General features: G+C 43.5%; 1 protein-coding gene across 4 annotated transcripts in view; it reads right to left on the minus strand.

Moving 5' to 3' along the window:
* vav3a (vav 3 guanine nucleotide exchange factor a) overlaps positions 1-23,509 on the minus strand; it is a 66,578-nt gene that overhangs the window by 18,500 nt on the left and 24,569 nt on the right. For all 4 annotated transcript variants that reach the window (XM_040167223.2, XM_078095652.1, XM_078095653.1 and 1 more), the window contains exons 3-18: positions 18,022-18,080; positions 17,830-17,895; positions 16,577-16,685; positions 16,017-16,118; positions 14,889-14,957; positions 13,992-14,095; positions 13,779-13,878; positions 13,323-13,418; positions 11,030-11,098; positions 10,401-10,487; positions 10,215-10,300; positions 8,972-9,104; positions 5,655-5,764; positions 3,627-3,728; positions 1,917-2,008; positions 25-47 (exon numbers count right to left, since the gene is read on the minus strand). In XM_040167223.2, coding sequence (XP_040023157.1) covers positions 25-47; positions 1,917-2,008; positions 3,627-3,728; positions 5,655-5,764; positions 8,972-9,104; positions 10,215-10,300; positions 10,401-10,487; positions 11,030-11,098; positions 13,323-13,418; positions 13,779-13,878; positions 13,992-14,095; positions 14,889-14,957; positions 16,017-16,118; positions 16,577-16,685; positions 17,830-17,895; positions 18,022-18,080 — 1,407 coding nt within the window. The remainder of the gene's footprint in view (positions 1-24; positions 48-1,916; positions 2,009-3,626; positions 3,729-5,654; positions 5,765-8,971; positions 9,105-10,214; positions 10,301-10,400; positions 10,488-11,029; positions 11,099-13,322; positions 13,419-13,778; positions 13,879-13,991; positions 14,096-14,888; positions 14,958-16,016; positions 16,119-16,576; positions 16,686-17,829; positions 17,896-18,021; positions 18,081-23,509) is intronic.

Below are 23,509 nucleotides of genomic sequence, written 5' to 3' on the forward strand. Positions count from 1 at the left end.
CACACACACACAGCAGCAGCTCACCTGAGGTTTGCCGGAGCCGGGGTCTGAAAGAAGTTTGAGAACAGGCATAGTGAATGACGGGTTAGCAGGTGCTCGCAAACACTTGCACACACTCCTTGGTACAAGGCAACACTCCCCCATTAGTGGAGGAGGCGGAGGCTCGTCTGTCTGACCGTGGTTCGCTTTGTTTTGCTGCGCTGCCACGACCTGACAGCCGGGATAGAGGAGGTAACGAGGCAGGGGGGTAGTTTGGAGGTGGGGGGGGCAGACCTGAGGTTTTTTTTTTTTTTTGCTCCACCAGTTTCTTTCATTGGCTCCCCTGAGGGACGGGTTACTCCTCCAAGACACATACACACACACCAACACGCACCTTTTGCACGCACACACGGCTACTTCTGTACCTGTGCAAACAGAGGCAATTGAGTAAACACACACGCACACTTGCACTCACACAAAGCCACATGTGCATTGTGCCTATGCACACACAAACGACTCTCCGCAGGCCTTTGACCTGTTACGCAAACATCGGCCGATAACCGAGACAAATTCTGGTAAACAATGGTGTATATTTGATACGCACACACACACACACACACACACACACACACACACACACACACACATACTTAACCCTCTACTGCGGTGCTGTGGTTGTGTGTTTCTGCAGCCCTGCCTGTGCATTGACAGCATCTGCACACGCAGACAGTTAGTTTTAATTGGTTAGTGCACCCCAACACATTAAACTGTTCACTGTTAATGAGAACAATTTTCTTGTGCTTCTACTTTTAAGAGTTTCTCCTTTTTCTTTGGCCTAATACTAAAGTATTGGTCCTTGTCTGTGCACAATTTCCGGTAGCAGCAAAGATACTGTGAAGGGGGGGAATCCAAACCAACATCGCAGTCTTCACCAGCTCTCCTACCGCCGGTGTTTCCCAAATCTACTAAGGCTGCGATGAGGCAGGTCGGGCCTGGCAGCGGCGTTATTGCATCTGCGACCGGCCGGCACCATGACGGATGCCAGGTGCAACCGGATGCCGCGGGGAATACAGACAAACACGCACAATTGTGACGCGAAGTGTTACAGGGTTGTAAAAGTAAAACAAGCAAGATCGCTTGGTTTCGAAACTCGCACAAACAAAAAGTGTGGATTCAGTTTTTCCACCTCTCCCACGTATCTCTCTCTCTCTCTCTCTCTCTCTCTCTCTCTCTCTCTCTCTCTCTCTCTCATGCATACACGGAGGACATGTTAAGCTGGTTTCCAGAGGCCTTCTTTTCATTCAACATGTCTGAAGTTTTCCCACCATTTTTCTTCCAGAGCTGTCAGTGCTCCCGCTCAGGGAGCTGAGTGACAGGTACACAACGGGGGCATAATACAAAAAGTTATGAGTTTCCTAAAACTCCTCAGTAAAACTACTATTAAGCTTCGGGGAGCGGTGCCATGGTACACAGTGACATTGCCTTTAAGGTGCTCTGAAGTGTCAAAACCGCCCAGGGAAGCCAGGGAAGCTTTTGAATGAATATTTGCAATTCTGATCGAATGCTTGGATGACCTTGTTTTGTAGAAATAAGGGCACTTTTATATAAGTTATTCATTTCAAGCGAAATCCCAGAATTCCACTTGGAGCGATTGGGTTCAGAATGTCACTGTGCAGCTTTGAACCAGGCAATCAATCTCCCCCCAATCAGTATCAGTCATATGAGACACTCAAACATCAGAGTCATGTGTGTAACCCGTCATTATGCTCACACTGCTCGAGTATACACACGCAGTTGTGAGTTTAATGTGTCCCTTAAAATCATTTTGTCCAGTGAAACAGGACAGAACTGATGCAGACTGGATTTGACTGATGTGAGTTTGTGTTTCACATTGAGAGACTTTGCTTGTATGTGCGTCCGTAACGCAGCACGTTTACCTGTTTTTCCACAGCTGCCAAAGCGGCCCAGGCATTCTTTATGGGCACCTAAGCCACACTTGGAGCACAGGTAGCCCTGGTTGAAGACGCCCCTGCAGAAAGACAAACAGGGAAAGGCATCAAATGGATTGCTTTTATGGCATTGCAAGAAATGGCAACTTTACTGTGATGCTCATATGACAGTTTGGATCCAAGTTGCAATCGAAGGATTCCATGTTGTGTAGAAATGGCTGCTGGATTTTCTGAGATCGAAGAAGGAACAAAAGTCAGGCCTGTGGTCTGTCCAGACTGATATATCTCTACCACAAAGCAATTTATTGCGGTGATATTTTCTACCGGATTCAAAGTTCCACGCTGATGAATCTTAATGCCTTTGGTGATCCCCTGATTTGCTCTTTTACCACCATGAGTTTGGGAATCGTAAAGGCTTTGGTGACCCCTTAAAATGTCATCCAGCACCTGCAAAGCCACTGCCTCATCTGTCCAATGTGTTTGGTGCTTTTCAGCCATTGCTAACCTGCTAAGATGCTAAAATGAGATAATGATCACATGATGTTATTTCGGGCATGTTCGTATACTGAAGCTAGCTTGCTTTAGGTATAAGTGAGTCCTAGAGATCTTCGAGACGAATTCTGTATCACTGTAACCAGTTAAAAATTACGCTTCAGCTCACAAAAGAAGCAGCAGCAATGCGTTGCCCCGTGTAGACCGTCTCAGAGGCCTTAATAAAAATGAAGTAAAGGCTGCTTTACTTTGCTTTCCAGCTAATTGTCTGTTTAACCTCTTTGAGAAAACTGGTATGGCTTTCATGTGCTGGAACACTATTATATTGTTGCGCAGTACCTTCACGATTCTTATGAAATAACATGAAACAAAGATGATTATCCTTTCAATTCACAACTTAAAAGAAAACCTCTGCCAGTCACGTTCCTCGTTTTCTGATTAATGACACAATACCCAGCGGGGCCTCTGCTCTTACACAGCTTATGAGTATTGCAGATCTCAGATTTAATAATACGCTGAATAACACTCAACTCGTCAGACTTGCGATTCATAAAGTGATTTGATCTTCGGTGCCGGTTAAATGAGAGGCTACAATCAGATTCTGTCCTTTTGAGTGGATCTGTTGTTCCTCTACTGGCATTTTTAAAAAAAGAGCTCTTGCACAGTGGTCATAATGAAACCCTCAAAGGGACCAATCAATTATTAAAAGGAACAATAATTGAGAAATCAATGACACACAATGACGCACATCAGATGCTTCTTGAGATTTTCCCTGCGTCGTTCTAGTTTTCATCATAACTTATCCTCAGAGATAGTTGGGGAATTCAGCGCCCGGCTGTGTACCTTCACGTTGCCTTGAAATGTGCTCAAGTGTGACAGATTTTTGTCTTCACTGTCCTCGGTATGTGAAACCACTCAGAAAGACCATGAGTCCTCCGGGTGCCGCTATACCATTCAGCGAATTCAAAAGAGAACTTTGTGCAGCCGAGGCACATGTGCAGAGGAAGAAGACAAGTGAAAGGAAAGTGACGAATAGATTGTTAGGGTACGCTGGAGAGGTGATTGACAGGTGTTTGAAGGGAGAGGGTCCACGTCTCGTCCACAGTTTTTATGTGTGACGCCAGCCGTGACGAGGGTGTGTGTGTGTGTGTGTGTGTGTGTGTGTGTGTGTGTGTGTGTGTGTGTGAATAATAAATGACCTCTTACCTCAGCAGCATGTGGCAAGAGTTGCAGGAGGTGATCTTTTCAAAGGTGTGCATATGAAACTCGTGGAAGTTGCTAGTGGCATTCTCAGGACGGATGTTGGATCTAAACGAGACAAAACACAGATAATGATAATTAGATAATGATACACTTACTTCCAACATATGGTTTTAATATGAGTATTATTATTCTATCATTAGTAGTATTAGTAGTTAGAATTTTGTTAGATTTCCTAAAATGAACTGGCAGGAGGTGGATTGGTCGAGATGAGTAGCAAATGAGTTAAGTTGCTCCATGCTTCTATTTATATATTTGCAAATGAATAGAACATTTTAAAAGATAACACAATAAGAACTTGTTTCCATTCTCGCCTGATTTTAAGAGCCAGCTGCTAAATTTGATCCAGTGTACAACCGACAAACAAAGATTACAAAATGATAGTTTCTGGCATTCAAAAGGTAGCGTTGATGTCTCGATATTGAGGGTTTGGACTGAACATCAAAGCGCATATGTAACACTGACAATATTGTGCAATATGTCCTCTTCCGTACAACTGTCAGAGTAATAACTCAAAATCCCCAAAAGCAGTCGGAACACACTGTACAATGAGCACTACCAGCTGCAGACGAGTTACCTGCAATGAATACGAGTTTTTGCTGCTGCCTGTTACTGTTATATTTTCCAAAATGCTTTGGTCTTTGGTCAATGTGATGACATTGTTGCACGAGCGTTTTACTTAATACGCCCAGGTGTTACTTTTGGAACTCAAACGACGAGCCAAACTTATGGTCAACAAAATCTTAAGTACTTCCGTGAGAATCGGTCTTCGACTGCCTCTCAGCGGCCGAGGGCTCCCTAGATCTGCTGTTAAACATTGCCGAGTGAGCGCTTTTGTGTGTCTGGCAAATTACTTTTTATTCTCACTGTGAGTTAAATCAGCATGAAAAGTTAATCAACTAAAGCCGCTTCTTTCTCAATCATACACAACACCCGGATCCTGCCTGCTAATCCGCTTCTTCACTTCCTGGTAAGGCCTGTTGCTCTCCTTTTGTTCCTTGAACTTTTAATTGCATTAATTCTCTTTTGTTTTCTCATGTTTCTTTCTCCCTCTGCCCCTACTTGTCACGGATGCCAGTGGAGATTCATTCAGAGATCCAATAAGAGATTCCTCAGCAAAAGCAGATGCGGGAGGACTGTGAGGAAGTTTTCGTTCACTTATTCCATCCGTCTTAGGTGAAAGGATGGTTTTTACTAGAGAAATAGATTCATTTTTATATAATAGCTAAAACAGAAGTAAAAGAGGCCGAAATAACCAAACGTATACAATCAAAATAGCCTCCATTTCCCAAAATGAAACTCTACAGGATCTTTTTGTTGTTACAAACTCTGCAACACTTGTGGTGTGCGTCATCTAGAACCAACAACGTTAAAATCATGTTGTCTACACCTGAAATAGAGCAGCGAAAAGCGAGTTAAAGCGTGTAGTCTGGAGCCACACAGTGGCTTCATAATCGCAAAGCGTCATTATGGGGGTGACTCGCCCCGTGCAGGAGGAAAACATCCCAACTCGTGGATGAGGCGTCCGATGGCCGCAGACATTCCTGCACCCGCACAAAGCTGCGAGGGCCCGTTCAGCGCTGCTTGCAGCTTTAATCACATCACCAGTCAGTTTAATTACACACACACGGCACTGCAATTAAATTCAATCACTTGTATTCTTGGAGTATATGAAGTGCTCAATTTTCTTTCTTGTGCGTGTTTAATCAGGTTGAGCTTTAAAAAAAAAAAAAAAAAAAGGGGGCTGTGATTTATCATCTGCTAATCTGTTTGTCACGGTGTCGCGTGCCTCACGCCTCAGTAGCCCTCAAGTTGTAAAACTTGAATAACTCGATGCGCAATGTGCAGGTTTTTATGTTGTGACAAAATGCAGCTGAGAAACAGACACACTCTTCTCCCGCTGTGGCGCGTGAACGGACACAAACACACACACACACACACACACAGGAGAAAACAACAACAAACAGCACTCACATGGCCATGCCAAACTGATCCAGCCACTTCTTTTTCAGCTCTTTGGTCTTGAAGAAGAATTCAAAGCCGCTCTGGCCCTGGTTGTGGGTGAGGTAGAATCCGTAGGACCACTGCAACAGGGAAGAAAGAGATGTTTCATACGGCAAAAAAAGTAACACAACAGTAAAAAAAACTAAAAGGAGGGTTTGGCAAAACGGAGACGTGATGCAGCGTCGCAGGTGGAGACTGAGAGACGCGAAATGAAAAAGGAATGCTCGGGGAGAGCGAAGCCAAAGGCCGAAGGGCAGAACTGACGGGCAGAGAGGAACAGGAAGAGAGTGTTGGCTCGCAGTGCCATATGACCGCTGGGCATCAGGCAGCATGCATGGACCAGTGCGCCAGAAATCAGCCCCCGGTATCGACTTCAAGGCCTAAATATTAGTCTTTTAGCCTCTGTGTCAACACGTGACTCTGTGTTACTCCATGACTTCACTGAACAGATGCTTGCGAGATGCACTTTTTATGGCGCCTGGGTGGCAACTTCAGGCTAAAAAACAGTGAGGGAAGAGAAGAGAAGAGGAAATCTAACGCTCTACAGAGGCTCTCCCAGTGGCCACCGAGACATATGCTCTGCAGAGATGTCCCTAGCAACCATTTTGTAAAAAGAAGGACAAAATGTTTGTCCATCTGTCAGTTGAATTCTTATTTGCTTGGTTTATTTTTTCATCCAGACTGACTGTGTGAGCTCTGCTTGGGTTGCCGAGCTGAAACACTCACCATGTTGGTCACGACAACACTGCACTCTACAACGACAGCATTTGGGCTATTTGGGTGCAGCAGAAACACGTTGAAAACACATTTACATAGTAGCACCGTTTTAAATTGGTTTGGTGCACTTGTTAGCACACGGCTAAGCATTTGCACATGAAGCAGACGCTGGACAACATAAGAATCCACTTTAAGTCTTAGTTTTAGTTTTCCGTCCACCCGGAGAACGTAAGTGGACCAAAACAAAGTAAAGCTCCAATTCAGCCATTTAGTCTGTGATTACAAGCAACACTTTAACACAGTAATGATCCTTTATGATAAGGAAAATAGTGAAATCTCAAACCGAAATATGGTGCCTTAAAAGACGATTCAGAATTATTTGGGCTTTACCTCCAGAGGACTTGCATATAAATGTGAGTATTCTGCTTCACCGGTCAATGATGTATTGCTGCTTGTCTTTGACAGACACTGTCCTCTTTGGCATCCCCATAATAAATATGTAATCAAAAAAACTGCATCATCTCTATTATGTCAGAGGAGAAAGATACCGAGGTAGGTTTCCTAGAAGAAAGTAACTTTATAAGCCCATACGGGGCTTAACGTTCTAATGTCAGCTATTTACGACATCATTATTACCCCAATCATTGTTTCCTGGCACACCTTCGATATCATCCCTCATTATGATTGGCAATATATTTCACCACTTGGCACTTAGTATTCATTGTGTGTGTGTGTGTGTGTGTTTGTGTACTCGGGCCCAAAGCGAGGTTTATGATAACACCATCTGGGAGGAGGCTGCTCCAGTCTGACACTTTCAGTATCATGCTGGTGAATGAACAAGACAGTGTAAAACATGTGCCGGAACAAGCGTGCGTTAAATTATCTAACAGTCTTTGCTGGTGATTATTTTGTTGTTTGTGTTATGAGGCAGAAATATCTTTGCCTGTAGTTTATTCAAGCAGCACATTCAGGGATTCAGAGCGCAAAGGCAGCCGTGGGGTGTAGATGTGGTAAAAGGTGCTTATAAAATACTTTTTTACTTTCACTCATCTGATAAATGTCGTGGCTGTTGGTAACGCTGAAGCGGCACTGTTAATTGGTTTGTCAGGAGTCCAATGGGGTTGCTGAGCTCTGCTGACTCGGCCATAAAGAGGCAATAATGGACTCAGCACTGCAAGATTTCCCTCCATTGGAGCTGATTGGTTGTTATATGAGAGGGTTTTTCTCTTGTTTTTATTTGACAGAATGTTAAGAAGTACGTAACACTAGTATGGTTACACTTTTATATTCTGTATATTGCAAAGACCGTAAAAGAGCAAAACATAGTTCACTCGCAACCTTTTTTGAGTCTTATTACAGTACAGCCCTTGGTGAAATAATATCTAATTAAAAGCAATGTTTGCTGATTTAAAGTCCCAGTTAATCACCTCTGAACTAGTTTATTGCTTTTTAACACACTAGCGTTGAAAGCTTAATGCTCAAGACATATCTTCAGTGAACTAAAATGTGATTTAAAGCAACTCCACCAATCAGACGTGAGAACCTGAACCTATTTTCATTTGAGCTGTTAATGACAAATTACAAAACTACATTTGGCTGCAAAACTTGGTGTGATATTTTGTCATTGGATACAAATTCAAGAACGTGTTTCACTGCCGAAGGGCCCGTTTCAATGTGCAGGAATGCAACGATTTGTTTCAATATTTTGTGCACATATGAGCAACACATGTGGTGTGTAAGCCGGGCAAAAAAGAAAACTACCTACAGTATTTTGTTTATTTTGTGTACTTCAGTTTGATTTAATTGAGGCAACCTTTGCTACATTTCTAAGGTGAAGTGAAATTGAGTTGCTCTCTTGGAGTAGAAAGGGACCTTTTTTATAAAAATATCTGCTGCTTCTCTGAAATGACTGAAATATCTTTTCCAAGGTGATAGAATGTTCTAAAACGTGTTCTGTGTCCTATAGATGCTGAAGGAGTAATTCACCAGAGTCTGATAAGGATGGTTGTTGTCCAGGTGTGCTAGTTTATTTGTTACTTTTTTATGTATTTCATATAACCAAACTTTTCTTTCTATTTTTTACAAAATAGTTTTGCTGCCTCAACTGAAGCAATCATTTGTTAACCACGTGTAATTGTGCACTTCTGATAGCGTGAATGAGGCTGATATGACTTATTGATGAAACCATTAGAAATGGCCACAATCAACGTGTTGTGTTTGCAGAAATGCACAATGCTAATTTTCTGGCTACTTGGTAACTAAACGCTAAGGATGAGCTGCATCCCTTTCTGCTATTTGGTAGGGGTAACACTACATTTACGCACTGGTAGAAGGCGTCGCCATAGACTTATGCATCAATAAAGCTATTAAAAGAGCCGTGTTAGACAAAGAGCTGTGTCCTCATAGCGGCTCCTCCACACGCTAACTGGCTTCCTCACACAGTCCAAAGACTCAAGTGCCAAATATGAGCTGGGATATCCAGCCCCCCTTAGACCATGTGTCTCGATAGAAACCATGTCTATGTGTGTGTGTGTGTGTGTGTGTGTGTGTGTGTGTGTGTGCGTTTGGACCTTTCGATTCTCCTTGTCTGATGTGGGGTTGTTGGTGATCTTGAAGAGGTGCAAGTCGATCACTTCTTTCATCTCGTAGTTGTCTCCTCGCCGCTTACAAACAATCACCGCGGCATCGAACAGGAAGATGTGCCTGTGATTTGAAGAGAATCCTTCTGGTATTATTTCTGAAGCACTTTCAATGATTATTGTTGTTATAGTTACAGTTACAGAACTAGGATCTAAGCGTATCGCTCCCTCGCTGCTTCTTCTACTAAAACAGTTACGTTATTCCTCCACACAGGATGAACTGTCTGGTATTTTGTTCATCATCATGCTTGTCAAATGGATACGTGTAGATGCAGCTTTCTACTTTCCCGCTGGTTGGAATTTGCTCATCTTCATGCCATCTACATTGTAAAATTGGATTTCCACAAGGCAGCATTTTATCTACTCGTTCTCCTATAGACTATATATGCCCTCTCTCTCTCTCTCTCTCTCTCTCTCTCTCTCTCTACTACATGCTACATTATTATTTTGCATTAAAATACTGGAAACTCCCATCTGATGGTCACAAAATAACAACGAATCCCACACAATTTAGGGCCAGAAGATATGGCCACAAATATTCTATCACCACACAGGTCATGGTATACCTTAATAACAAAAGATATCATGACTAAGCAGGATTTCTGGTAATGCAGCGAATGAATGTTGAATATCAAACCACCACATGTTCTCTTATACACCTTTTTATTCAAGCGCCATCATTTTCTCAGAAACACTTAAATTAGCTGTAAATTTCTATCTGCCATATGAATACCATTTAGTGGACTGACACATCTGCATCCACCGACTCCAGTGTCCAACGGCATCGGAATCAATCCACAAAAATCCTCTCAGCTGTGTTTTTCTAGCGTATGGTAATGTGATTCAGAGCACAGAGCAGAACTAGTTTCCACTGAGTCAGGCCAGTTAGACTAACACTTAATGATGCTTTTAATCATTCCCTGTATAATAAATTACACACACACTGACTTAAGTCTACAACATCCATTGTTTCTGAAATAACAAAATCCGAGGCTCGTCCGACATTATCAGCCTGTTTGTATGGAACTTTGAGGTCATAACTAAATACCTTTTTGTACTTCACTTTATTTTGTTCTTCACCTCCAAGACACCTGGTATAAGTTTCTTTGTGCACTTTGGCCTAAAGCGACACATGCAGCTGGCAGCGCAGCAGCACGTCAGCCTGACAGCTCACCTGTCCTGTTTAGCTCGTTTGTCCACCGAGGACACCCGTACCTCGCCATCCCCCTTAGGTCTCCCGTAGTTCCTCAGGGGCTGGTTCTACAGAAGAAGACACGGATAAGACTTGGCTGTGATCTGACAGGAATTAAATCCATTCCAAAGAAAAGCGCTCATTATCTGGAAGAAACAAGCGGCTTACCAGGTTTTCGATGGATTTCTGATACTGATCTATTTCTCGCAACGTCTCATTGTCTCGCTTGACTTCGTTGACGTACTGAGCCAAGTCCTGCAAACAAATCAGGAAAGAAAATCTTCGTTCCTTTCATTTCTTCTCGTCTGTGCTATTTCTTTCTTTCTTTTTGGGGTTGTTTTTTTCTACTTCAAAAGGAACCAAAAGCGAAACAATGTTTGCCGATGGGCGACTGATAATACAATACTATAATACAAGTGGGACTTACGAATGATGGGTTGTATGGAAAGACTTATTTATTCATCTAAAAGCTAACAAGGAACCATATTATTTCACTTGGACATTCAACAAAGCCGTTTAATAGGGTTTGCAGCACATTAATGAACGGATCACAAGCTGAAAGGAAATGAAGCCTTCCTTTAAAAATCATGTCCACATACGTTTTACATGGACACTCTTTGCACCGTGATAAATGCAGATCTCACTGTTCTGATTAAATAACTATGAGCTTTTATTTTAAGTCATTTTTTTTAAGAATGACATGAAATACAAAAATGAACTAATATATATATATATATAATATACTGAATCAAAACCCCTGTATTCCAATACTATCAGAAATAAAACTGATGATGTACCTTCATGGCATCCAACGCCGTTCGCAGATTACTCTTGTCTGTGGCATCGTGAGTGTGTTTCACCAGCTCCTAGTGGGCAGAAAAAAATAACACACGCACAGTATGTGTATGCGTTGCCCAATAACACCTCTTTTATACCCTGACAGTAATTTCAGGCATTAACAACCAGTTAGCATAATTTAAAGTGAGAAATGGAAGCCGGGAAAGCGGAGCTGTCTGTCACAAACAGAAAGGACTTGTAAAAATGTATGAACACGCTGTTATCCTGTTGCTTACTACAGCCACATTCCACGCCCGACAACACAGCGCTTTGGCTCCAGATATGAAATGGAAGAGAATCCTGTCCTGAAATGAATCAGATTGTACGTGTGTGTTTGGGCACCCATCTATAGCAGAGGTGTGTGTGAAAGTGTGTATCTGAAATTGCTTGCCAGTGCCTGGCTGCAGCGTAAACAAGACATCTAGACCTCAGCGGTGGAGGATAAGGAAGGATGCCATGCATGTCGTTTCTACAGGCCCAAACAAACTGTGTCCCCACACACACACACACACACACACTGAGCCGCTGAGGGAGATACATATGTCTGCTTGGCACTGCTCAAATCCCCGGTGTCAGTCAAGCTCAACCTGGGCTTTATTATCACTAGCAAGGCAACAGAGTCCTATTTATCAAGCCCTGCTCCGACCTCCACGCGTCCACGGAGATACGGTGGAAGGGAGTGGTCACACTGATAGTTGGGCCATCCGTGATGGACTCATCGGAGGAGAGTGTGGCGGTGTGTGTTCAGGGGGGGAAGAGACATGACGAGCGCGAGGCAGCGAGGAAGAAAGAGAGCGAGATTGATGGGAAAAAAAGATGAGAAAGAACAAGCAAGAGAGGAAGAGGAAGTGGCACAACATTTGTTGTGCAGACTCTGGCTGCCACCATGTGGGAACGTTACCTAGGTTACTATAGGTTTCTCTTTTAATGCGATTGACGCAGTGAGGAATCTCAGTGAACCCTCACAATTAATCTAAAAAACTAAACAGTCAGATAAAACACACTCGAGGAAGAGGTGCTCCCTTCACCTCAACACACCCACCCGAGACCAGTGCATTCATGCACAATAACATCTATTCATTAGAGGTAAGCTGCTGCGTCTCCTTTCATCGATGTTCTCTACACCAAGCACACAGACTACATTCAGCCTCTTCAGATCCATCCTGTGGGATAAATGCGCGGTGTGTGTGCATCTGCATGGATGTGTGTTCAATGAATGTGTTTATATATCTCAGGTCAGTGGTAGGACTTGCACACACACACACACAGAGGTGTGTGCATGAAGTACGCAACACTTGGCTCCTGTTATAAGTCGTGGCTATAACATCAATGCATGTAAATATTTCAGCATTTCCATCCTGAAATGATAAATCTGAGACATTTGGAATCAATATATTGTTTTTGGTGACGTGTTAATAACATTTCCCTGACTGTCTACTGAGTTTCCACAGCGTCGATTAAGCTCCTCGTTCGCTTTGAGATTCTCATCGCTCCCCGTGTGTTTCTCTTCACTTGTTTTGTCTTGTCCTGTCTGCTGTGCTCTCGTCCACTGCTCACTCCGTCTCATCTATTTTCTCCCTTCTACTTCTTAATTGGCTCGATCAGATGACAATTATGCGCGGGTCACTGTCAAACTGAGAGCCACAAAGACGCTGCAGAAATAGACGACAGGAGTCTCGCAGCCTGAAGGACGAGGGAAGGGGACGGGAACCAAAGATGGTCAGCAGCACCACCTGGTGACGGCACGAGGTCGGATAGGCGGTGAGGAAGCTCATGGAGAGTCCTCTTTAATATTGTGAGCTTTTGTTATTTAATGGAAATAACTGAGGTAATATACAGATGTGAAGAGTGCGTTCTGATGGAAATAGGAGGTCAAGGGTCGATAGAAATGTACAGAACTTCAGTGATAATCATTAAAAATACTGTTCACGTTGAAAGACGTATTCATTTTTCATACGTACGAACAGAGCAGAAAACATGGAAGATAAAAATCTTGTATTATAATATAGTAAAATTTTGCAAAACAGAAAAAGATATTGTGGGATTGCGTTTCAATTTGTCTTTTATATGTATATATTTGAATAATATACTGTATACATAAGTTGTGTTACCATAGAGAGAACACACACAAACAGCGGAGAATAAAATACCTCGAGTTCCCTGGTTTCCCATCATTCACAGCACCGATAGGAAGGCTTTGCATCCTGATTACATGAGTATAGAAACAGCGTCGGATAGGTTCCAGTATCGTACCTGCAGGAGGAGGTGATACTTCAACACTCGCTGCATAGGAACCACCAGCAGATCCCTCAGGGTGAACTTGCCGTAGTTCGCTCTCTTTGAACATTCCTGTAAGATGACAATAAAGAAATAAAATACATTATCCTTAAAAATCGTTTGTATTTATAGAGACCACGTAAAGAAAGTCAGACTGTGGCTATAAACTGTTTATGACGAGTAACCTGAAAAGCTTAACTGACTAAAAAAAGAGGAAAGTTTTTTCCCTTTTAAGAAATGAATACAGTAAAAGTCAAGAGTCCAATGGAGCATCGATTGAAGCGTAACCGTTCATCTTACGACAGATGAATGCACGTCGTCGCCTGCAGTGCCTCAGATACACACTGGAGGTCATTCTCCGACTATTCTGAGGCGATGGGAAGCGAACACTTCACACGAAACCATCATCTGCCGCCACCAAAAGCTCGTTACCTCCAGCTTCATGCGTACATCCTCTCTGTCTTTGCAGATGTCATCCAGACCGGCGATGGCGGTTTCCACGTGGCTGCAGTACTTCCCATAGATCAGCAACCTGGGACAGATGATGACTTTTACAATACAGTTTAAGAGGTAAACAGAATATGTAACGGGTTACGTACACACCCAGGGAGAGAGTGAATAGAGGTTACAAAGTCCATGACCTACCTCTCTTTGAAGGTGATAAAGATCTGGAAAAGGTTCTGGGCACTTCTGTGGTTGACTGACTCGAGGATTTCCACCAGTAAACATTTATGAACTTTAACTAGGTCCTGAAACACGACAGTAAAGACTCTTATTATCCACGGCCATTACATTTCTGTTACTTTCATTCATCCCGAGGACATTCATTATCAATCAATGTGCACAATAGCTTCTAATTTAATAAGCAAGTGTTTGATATGAAAAAAAGCTTTAACAATTTCTTATTAAATCCAACCAAGAAACCCAAATATATTTGGTTTATTATCAAATAGGACAAACAAAAGCAGCACACTCTCACTATTGGGAAAGATTCATCATATGTCCTTCAATCATTTTTTTGTTAATCAGCTAAGTGATACTCAAAGTCACAGAAGGGACATTAAGGGGGGAAATGGAAACGCAGGAAAAGAAACGCACGTTAAAATCACACAAAGATCTCACAAAGGTTTTTTTGTATTTTAGGTCAAATAAAAATAAATAAAAAGCAGGTCTCTGTTCTTCCATTGTTCATAGATTTTATTTTCCTTAAATGTAAAAGCCAGACAATTGGCTAGCTTGTGCCACCTTAACCCCAGCCGCTTGGAGAATACATGATGGACGGACCTTCAGTTCACGAAAACGTTTCAAGATACAGTCAGCAGGATCCTTAATGAAAGGTTGACTATGTTCTCTCAGGAGAAGATTATTTTTATTTTTTCATGCATGTTTCTTCTGCCCCGTGTCCCATTACCGTTCAGTCTATTTCAGCTCAACTTCCATTTGGAACTAAGCATTTGAATGGTCCTTATGTGACATGCGTTGAATGAAAAAGGGCAGCAATGAGATTTTAGTCATCAGAAACATAATAACGTAATAACTCACCGGAATATTCACAAACACCTTTTCCATCTCGGCCATGGATAGAAACATGGTGAGCGGCGTCATAAAGTGCTGCAGCAGAGAGGAAGAGACATTGTGAGAGAATGAAGCTGGTCCCCTCAACAGCAAGAGTGCGAGATGCTATTATATCAGGAGGCCAAGCTGCAAACAAGGGGGACGGTGTGGGTCACGACAATAATCTCATTTTCACAGTCAGAAAACTCCCACCACAGAGTCATAACTACATAACTCATAAGTGCATCTCAACAGGAGCAGGAGAGCAGAAACTAACTTCCACCGTCCACTTCACATCGCGTGTGGAAGTGACGAGAGCAAGATGGAAAAAACGTCCACGACAAAGGGTCCACGACAAAGGGTCTTTTCTTTTGGTGCTGGGAATAGTCGTTACCCACTACTCAGTATTTGTTCTCTAAGATTTGTAAAAATACTTATTGTTTGTTCCATTAAAACCCAAATCACAGTCAGTCAGTTTTTAATTCTTATATTGTAAGTGGTAAGGAGGCCAAATGGATTTCTAGTGCTTTGGTGATGCTTTCAATGCATTAAATCAAAGGAGTAGAGTATTTTTACACCAAAGGAAGTAAACTTTTATTATTTTATTTTTGACTCACTGTACTTGAGTGTGGTTTTACATGAGTGAAGAATGATATCATTTATTTACAATATTGCTTGCAAATAAAAATGTTGATAAGTGATTTCTATCAATCACTTAGAAATAAAAAATAAATGTTATTATTGGGAACTGGTAGTACACATTGAACACTAATACGTTGAATGCACTCACAGTACAGATCAATGTATTGTAGTCTGACAATTGCAAAGGACCCATTTGGTATAAAATCATCAAATCAGGACCTCTAAAGGGATTACGGGATGAATCTAAAGCGATGCGTCCTGTCACATGACACGAAAGAGGAAAAACATTGTTGCTCTTCTCAAACTTATGGTCTGAATTCTCTCATTAGTTTTCTTTTCCATTTGAAGTACTGTTTTGTCTCTGCAGCTCTAAACTAGAAAGATATATTTCCACAAGTAGAAAAATGTTCAGCACAAAGCACATTTCCTGTCACTAGAAGTGACAACGACGAGCCCCTTTTAGTGAGTCAGTACCTTCTCTATAGACTCCAGGGTCTCAGTGTACTTTTCCTCCGTCTGCTTGATCTCTGTTAAGCAGCAACTCCTGATGTCAGTCTCTGCTTGCTTTTGGAACGCCTACACTCACACAGACACACACACACACACACACACACACACACACACAAACACAGGACTGTGACTCTGTGGCAGCGCTGTAGGCTGATAAACGGTTGAGCTTTCAACCAGATGTGGTCCGTGTGAGCAAAGTCACACTTGCTGGCTGGATTTCCTGCCAATTATGACATGAGTGGGAGGCACCATCATTTGTTATTGAAATATAAAATGTAAATACATTTACCAAATAACTTGTCACATTGTCTATAGAGTAAAAGCATATTTTATATTTATGCTAAACTGCTGTAGCTTCACATTTAGTTAACATGCAGAAAGAAAGCAGTATCAATCTTCTTATCACACTTGTAGCATATTTCATGAATTTTCATACCAGGTCTTTGATGCAGACGGTAACCGAATGTGTCAAGTGTCAATCTTACTCGTGGTAAAGAAGAGAAGTCAGAGAGAGGAGGACTAACCGGAGGAGGGATGGCTTCTGTCTTCATAAGGTCCTCATAGATCTCCCCTCCATCTTCATCATCATACACGCAGTCGTACAGATCCTCCTCGTCCTCCACCCCGTTCTCGCTGCGCCGCAGATGACACAACACGGTACAGACGTCACATGACGTCAGACAGCTGTTCGTCTGTGACTGTTAGTGGGTAATGGTTTTCATCCCTCATGACAGCCACATGAAAGGTTCACACAAAAAAAACCACGCAGTTCTGGTTTAACACAATAAGGATTTTAAAAGTATACTACAAATCTTGTTAGGCGGGGACACTTAATCCGTGGCTGTGAAAGTGGCTCAGAAGCACTCAAATACACACACACACACACACACACACACACACACACACACACACACACACACTAGAGTAAAGACTGTTCTGGCTGCTCACATCTGAGCCAATTACTGTACCTCGACATGACTCAGGGCTGATATGCGCACACACAGCCTGTAGTTTGGACTAGCAGGGATTGATCATGTTATTTGCATAGAAATAACAAGCAAACTACAGGTAACTGCACTCATTGCACAAGTAGAGAGATGAAATGAAATGATGGAAGATGACAGGTGAACACGGCTCTGTTCGGAGTCATCCAGGCTGCTACTTGCACCTCACGTCCACAGCTGGCGGCTGTCAGACTGCTGTTTTCCTCACTGCTGCTGACTAGTGGGCTGCTTGCCGCTCCTGTCAGCGCTGTGTCAGTGCTGGCCGTCCCAACAGTAAGATGATCTGTCTCCACTGACTTGTATCCTTACACTGGCTATAGATCTGCCCTTGAAACGCACCTCAAAACCAATGTCTACATTTTCCCATATTTGCTAGCTAGGTTAAACTTTAACCTACAAAAGACAACCACAAGTGATTTTGATAAGAGAACTACACTTAATGAACTATGAGGAAGACACTCACTTCTGCACATTTTTGGACATTTAGATTAAGGCCTTCTGTCAGAGTCGTTCGTTCCTCATTCACTTTTAATGTTTGTTGTTTTGATGAAGTTCTTTTAGAGTAAATTGGCATCTAACTGACTGCAAGACTTCATGCTATTAGCAAAAATTACATTTCACTTAATTGTTCAGACGAAATTAATGTCCATAAAACAATTAAGTGGAGTTTTAACAGGCTTTACATTCGTCCTTAGATGTAGTTTTGTGGGAGGGACACTTGGGACTAAATTAACAAATCACTTTAAAATGAAGGTTTAGGTGACCATACGTACTCTATAAGGTCCTCCAGGTGGTTGTAGATGTCCTCATCTTCAACACTCTCTTCTGATGGATAAGGCCTATAAAAGAAATAGAGAGCTTCATTAATTATAACCTGCCATGGACCATCTAGTGAATTGTGCTTAATGATGCTGTAGCATCATTTTTCCCCTTTTATTGGATCGAGTCATTTCACTTCCACATACCTGATTCCTGTTTGTTGTGCAATCGCAGTGTGGGAAAGTTTCGAGAGCGTGTCCATAACCTGCAATGGAACACGTGATCTCATGAATATCATTTACATCACAAAGACATAACGTTAACGGTCTGTTGTCTGGGTCCTGGTGCTGTGATCAGGATGCGTTTCTCAGCGGCGGCACATGAGGGCAGCATCCTCAAACACTCCAACAGGGCTGCACGCACACGTTTTGTAACCTTAATTTACTTGTGTGCAATAACAGACACTCGAGAGCTAATGAAGTCACGCATGCCAACGTGTATCCTGAGATATAAGCAATCCATATATATATATATATATATATATATATATATATAAATATATATACACGCAGTCAACAGAAGCAGTGGATCAGAGTGCCGTGAGCCGATCGGTAATTGACCTTGCTGTGAAGTTCTCCACATGCACGCTCGGGCTGACATGATTGCTATTAGGATGAAGTCTAATTTCACGCTGTTGTGCTCATTCCTGCGCGTGCCCTTGACCCCTCTCTCTGCGTGTGTTTGTGTGTGTGTGTGTGTGTGTGTTTGTGTGTGTTTGTGCTCGACTAGTCACTGTCGAACGAGCGGCACCCTTCAAGTATCTTGAGTGAACGCTGGGCGCGGAGCTCCTCTCATTCACGTCTGTTAACAACCTGGGGGGAAAAAAACGACCCGACAACCTCTCGTCTGTCCGCTGACATAACGCTGACATGACGCGTGGACCGACACCGGCCTGCACGCTCTCATTCACACACGCACACACACTTAGATGCACATCTGGCCCGGAGCATAAGCTCTCAGAGATCAATACTGATCACACAACTGGCCTTTCCCTCCCCCCACCGGTATAAACAGTGGAGACTGCAACACTGTGCACGCTGTGCAACTAATAACGTGTCGTGTTTTGCGTGTCACTGATTCCAAACACAATGTTGGAGGCCATAGAATGAGGGACACAACGTGGCGTCACGGCGATCAAACGAACAGTGGACAACACTGACTGGCAGTATGTAAATCTGTCAAAGTCTGTCTTTGAGATGACATTAGTGCATTAGTGCATTGAGTTTATCAGTCGCAGCTCTGATCAAAGGGAAACAGTAATGCTGTGCAGCTGAACAGTGGGGGGATCCGGGGGGCTGCCGAGCCGTGTTTGTGACAGAGACACACGGAGCTCGGCAGCAGTAGACACCTTATAAGACGAGACCTGCATCTATGACGCTTATGCACAAACTAAGCCCACTAGAAATATTCATTTTAGTTTTCTTTATTAAGGTCAGACAGTAAAGTTAAATGGCGCGTTTCCACCGAGCGGTACGGTACGGGTCGGTACCCTTTTATTTGTGTCTCCACTGCCAAAAGTTGAGAATGGTACCAAAAATCCGAACCGTACCGTACCACTTTTTGGGTACCCTTCCGTTGGGGTACCTGGCACAGTTGTTTGGTACTAAAGGGTGGAGCTAGACTCACTGCAGAACGTTGATTGGTTGAAAGAGTGTTGTCATTTGCGTGTGCCGCAAGGGGAAAGACAACACACTTGCAGCATGTAGCCTTTGCACAAACAAAGATTGTCGTCTCCTTGTGACAAACAGCCACATATCGAGAAGCAGGAACAGGATCAGCTGAATGTCCTCCATTGTTGTTTGCGGTTAGCTTTCAGTTTTCGCGCGATCGAATGACGTCAATCCACTTTCCGTCATATAACACGCCTATTAAGTGACGTTATCACTACTTTCTGGAATACACCACGCCTATCAAGTGACGTTATCACTACTTTCTGGAATACACCAAGCCTATCAAGTAAGGGTACTGTTGGCGGTGGAAACGCTCGCCAAATCATGGTAACAGACCCGACCCGTACCGTACCGCTCGGTGGAAACGCGCCATGAGATGCAAAGCCCCAAACACCTCCGCCGAGCAACGGTCTGTCTGCAGAGAGGCAAAACCCACGTCAAAAAAGCATGAGTAAGTGTAAAGGCGCTTGCTCTCCGTCACAGGTGGTGGGGAGTATCTCAACGGTCGGATGTCACGTATCTTTTGGTTTTCTGAAGTCCACTCCATTCCCAACCAACCCACCATAAAGTGTATGATCAGGAACACGTGTTAATCAGTGCTGCAATCCAAACACCGATGAGCCAGAGCACTGACTTCATCCTCTAAAACTCAAGAGTGAACCTCCCTCTGCCACAGTTGATAGAGATCTCCTTCCCATAATACACAAAGGACATCCAGAGGCCACTTGGCAGGTGCAGTGTGTCGACAAGCTGAAGATCCACTGCGTGTTGAACAGAGCTTTTGGAAGCTGACCGGCGCAAGCTGGCAGGCAGGTTTGTGCGACGAGTCGAGTGCTGTTTGGCTTCATCGGGTACATGAGTCACACTCTTTCGCAACAGAATCGACCATCTGCAGACAACCGAGCGGCGTCTCTGAAGACGTGCATGTGTAACACTCGCAAAACTGTTTAATAGAAATGTCAAGGAAATAAAAACCAAAGGCAGATGAGTCATTCGTTTTTGCCCGGGAATCAAAAGAAATATAGATGATCCCTAACGTTCGTGGAGCGGCAGGAAGGCATACGAGGACTCCAATGCTGAATTGGTTCAGCGTGTGTTCTTTGCGGGCGCGTCGAGTAAACTGTGTCATCATGAAACAGCAAAAAATCATCTAAGATTTCCCAATGAAAAAGCTCAAAGGACACGCACAGCTCTGGTGTCTGGGGCGCACAACAAAGCCGAGGCCACAAGCTCGGCCGCCGCGAGGCACATGAGTGCTGATGAAGGGGGACGCCGGCCGGCCGATGGAGGCTAATGAATCCGTCCCACCTCGCCTCAGCCGCGCCGCTGCGTCCAATGATTCACACCGGAGCCACTGAGGCAGTACATGGCGTGTCTGTGTGCCTTTATATGCTCTGCTTTTGGGGAAATTCTAAACCTACAATAAATAAAAGCTGGATGTGTTGATTTCAAAATTGGTATTCATCTGTCCACATATGAATGAAGACTATTTCTAATATCTGATTACCTCCTCCTTATCTATCTTGACTCAGGGCAGACGGCAACGGGAAAGTCCGTGATGTATTTTAGATGCATGACATGCCAACAGTTCTGTTGGTTTTACACATGTCCGTTTCCTGCTCTCTGCTGTAATTCCTCCTTTTTGTGGCTTTGCCTTCCGAACAAGGCGTCTGCAGATTACGATTGAGGTTGGCTATACGTCTACCCACTTCTGAAACGGAAAACGGTGCTTTTAACTGCAGCGTTTAAAGGGAAAGCTGACTAATCTGCGTGCAGTGTTAAAATGACCCAGTCCCTAAATGAAAGCAGTATTGTCATTCGCCCAGAAACGTTCTGATAAAAACCGCAGGCAATTATTCCCCCTGTGTCCACACACTCATCCCTGTGAATTCTCATGGAGGCCAACAGCGTCAGTCTAACTGACCGGTGATCAGCTGTTAGTCTTCAGGCTTTTCTCACCCCTGCTTATGACCAGTGGGGAAACGTGCGTGTTTCTCCACCCGACCACCTCAAAATAAAGCGTAAAGCAGATGTGAAAGCACCTTCACATGGTGTTAGCAGCATCACCCATCCTCACACGTTTATTTAAGTGTTGTTGAGAGCTCTCTGGTTTAGTTTTCTGCACGCAAGGCACTTGAGTGGGAAAGGTTTCAACCGTTCAACGATGTTCCGTCTTGTTTCGCACGAAACTCCTTGTTGCAGCAGTGAAGGAATTAAAAGTTTCATCTTCATTCACAACATTTTTTTTAAAAGACTACAAAATGCAAAGGTTTGTCAGGGTTATAAAATATAATAAATGTCTTTTCATTTTGTTGCGCATCATTAACCAGGTTTGATAAAACGTACATGAAAAGCCGGAAAGGGAACTGCAAGTGGTGTTAACAAAGGCAACATTTGCAGAACGGATACAGCGAATGCAACGCAGGTTTGTAAAAGATCATTTTACATTTGTGTGTGTGTGTCTGTCTTCTTTTGCACGAGCGGTTGATGATTGTTGTTTGTGCTCATATGCATTCATTAATGTGTGCATGTGCATGTGTGTGTGTGTTAGACAGATGCAGCCTGTGTAACAAATTCAATCCACACACACACACACACACACAGAAGCCAATAAAAACCTGATTGGCTCGAAGAGAAAGACTAGCTAATGTTTGGCAATCAGTGCCATGGCTCATTAACGCCTATAATACATAATTTGTGTGTTTGGCTTATACAGACTTGTAGCTTATTGGAATGCAACACACCCTCGCCATTTTTTCTTCGTCTTCATGGGCTGCATCACTTAGTCCACCATTCTGCTCTGCTTTACTTGCTTCAACTCCACAGTTGCGCGTGTAGAAAACCCCAGACGAGCGTCTTAGACACAGTGGACCTCAGGGTTGGGGTTGACGTTGAAATAAATAAATCTGTTAACGCCAGCCTCGTGTTTTAGTGCGGGTGAGAAAAATTGTGACTTTAGGAAAATAATGACTCTGTGAAACAGCCGGAGGGTGAAGGGCCGAAAGGTTCAGAAGCCACGTTGTCAGAGTGATAGCGGGCTTCAGGAAGAAATCACAGATCCATCGCTTCAATGTCATCTGTGGTAATGCGATCACAGCCGTGCATGCGCTCAGCTATGGGGGTTTCTGCCTGCACATTTCTTAAAACACGTGCCACAAACAGCACGCCATGTGATAACTGGAGCAGAAGTCTTTCTGCGCGTAGCGGCCCAACTCCTGAGATCATTCACAAACTTGTGCTTTGGCACAGAATGCGTCCCAATGGAAGACCCTCCTAACTGTGTCACACTCACGGCGTGTTTCTCTTGAACCGGAGCTCGGTTCAGTGCTGTGCTGTTTGAACCGGAGTGTGTGCCTGTATCGCTCCCCCTCTTTAATAAGTCCATCTCAGCAGGGTTAAGGTCAAACGCAAGGGCATTAGTGGTGTCCAGGTAAATCACATCAACCTGCAGAGAACGCAGCCCCTCGGGACACACACACACATCCACACTCGTTACTCCCGCGCCCCCTGAATGCTTCATGTTCCCGTTAGTAGTAGCACATCACCCAGCTGATCGCACGTTTGCATGGTTCTCACATGCAGACAAACGCACAAACACTCGGCAGGCACGCTGAGGCTCCCACGCGGCTCGAGGTACACAAACGCGTCTGATCTGAGAAATCAGGTAAGGTTACTCCGGCTGAATTCCACACGGGCCGCTCACAACTACGAACAACGGTGTATGTATACGTGATGTATATTTATGCAGCATGTGTCAGCAGGCTCTCTTTGTTTGTTTTTACTGCACTTATTGTATCGCAAAAAAGCAAAGAGAATACAACCAAGTCAAAGAAATGGTGTTATACTGTATGAATGAAGATGAACTGGTCTTCCTTGTTGTTTGGAGTACTGATTAGATCAAACAGGGTAATCAGATGGAATCTCGTTGGGCTTCACGTAGATGTGAATTTTTTCAGTCGCTGCT

Source organism: Gasterosteus aculeatus, chromosome 21, assembly GCF_964276395.1.
Source record: "Gasterosteus aculeatus chromosome 21, fGasAcu3.hap1.1, whole genome shotgun sequence".
Classification (NCBI taxonomy): domain Eukaryota; kingdom Metazoa; phylum Chordata; class Actinopteri; order Perciformes; family Gasterosteidae; genus Gasterosteus; species Gasterosteus aculeatus.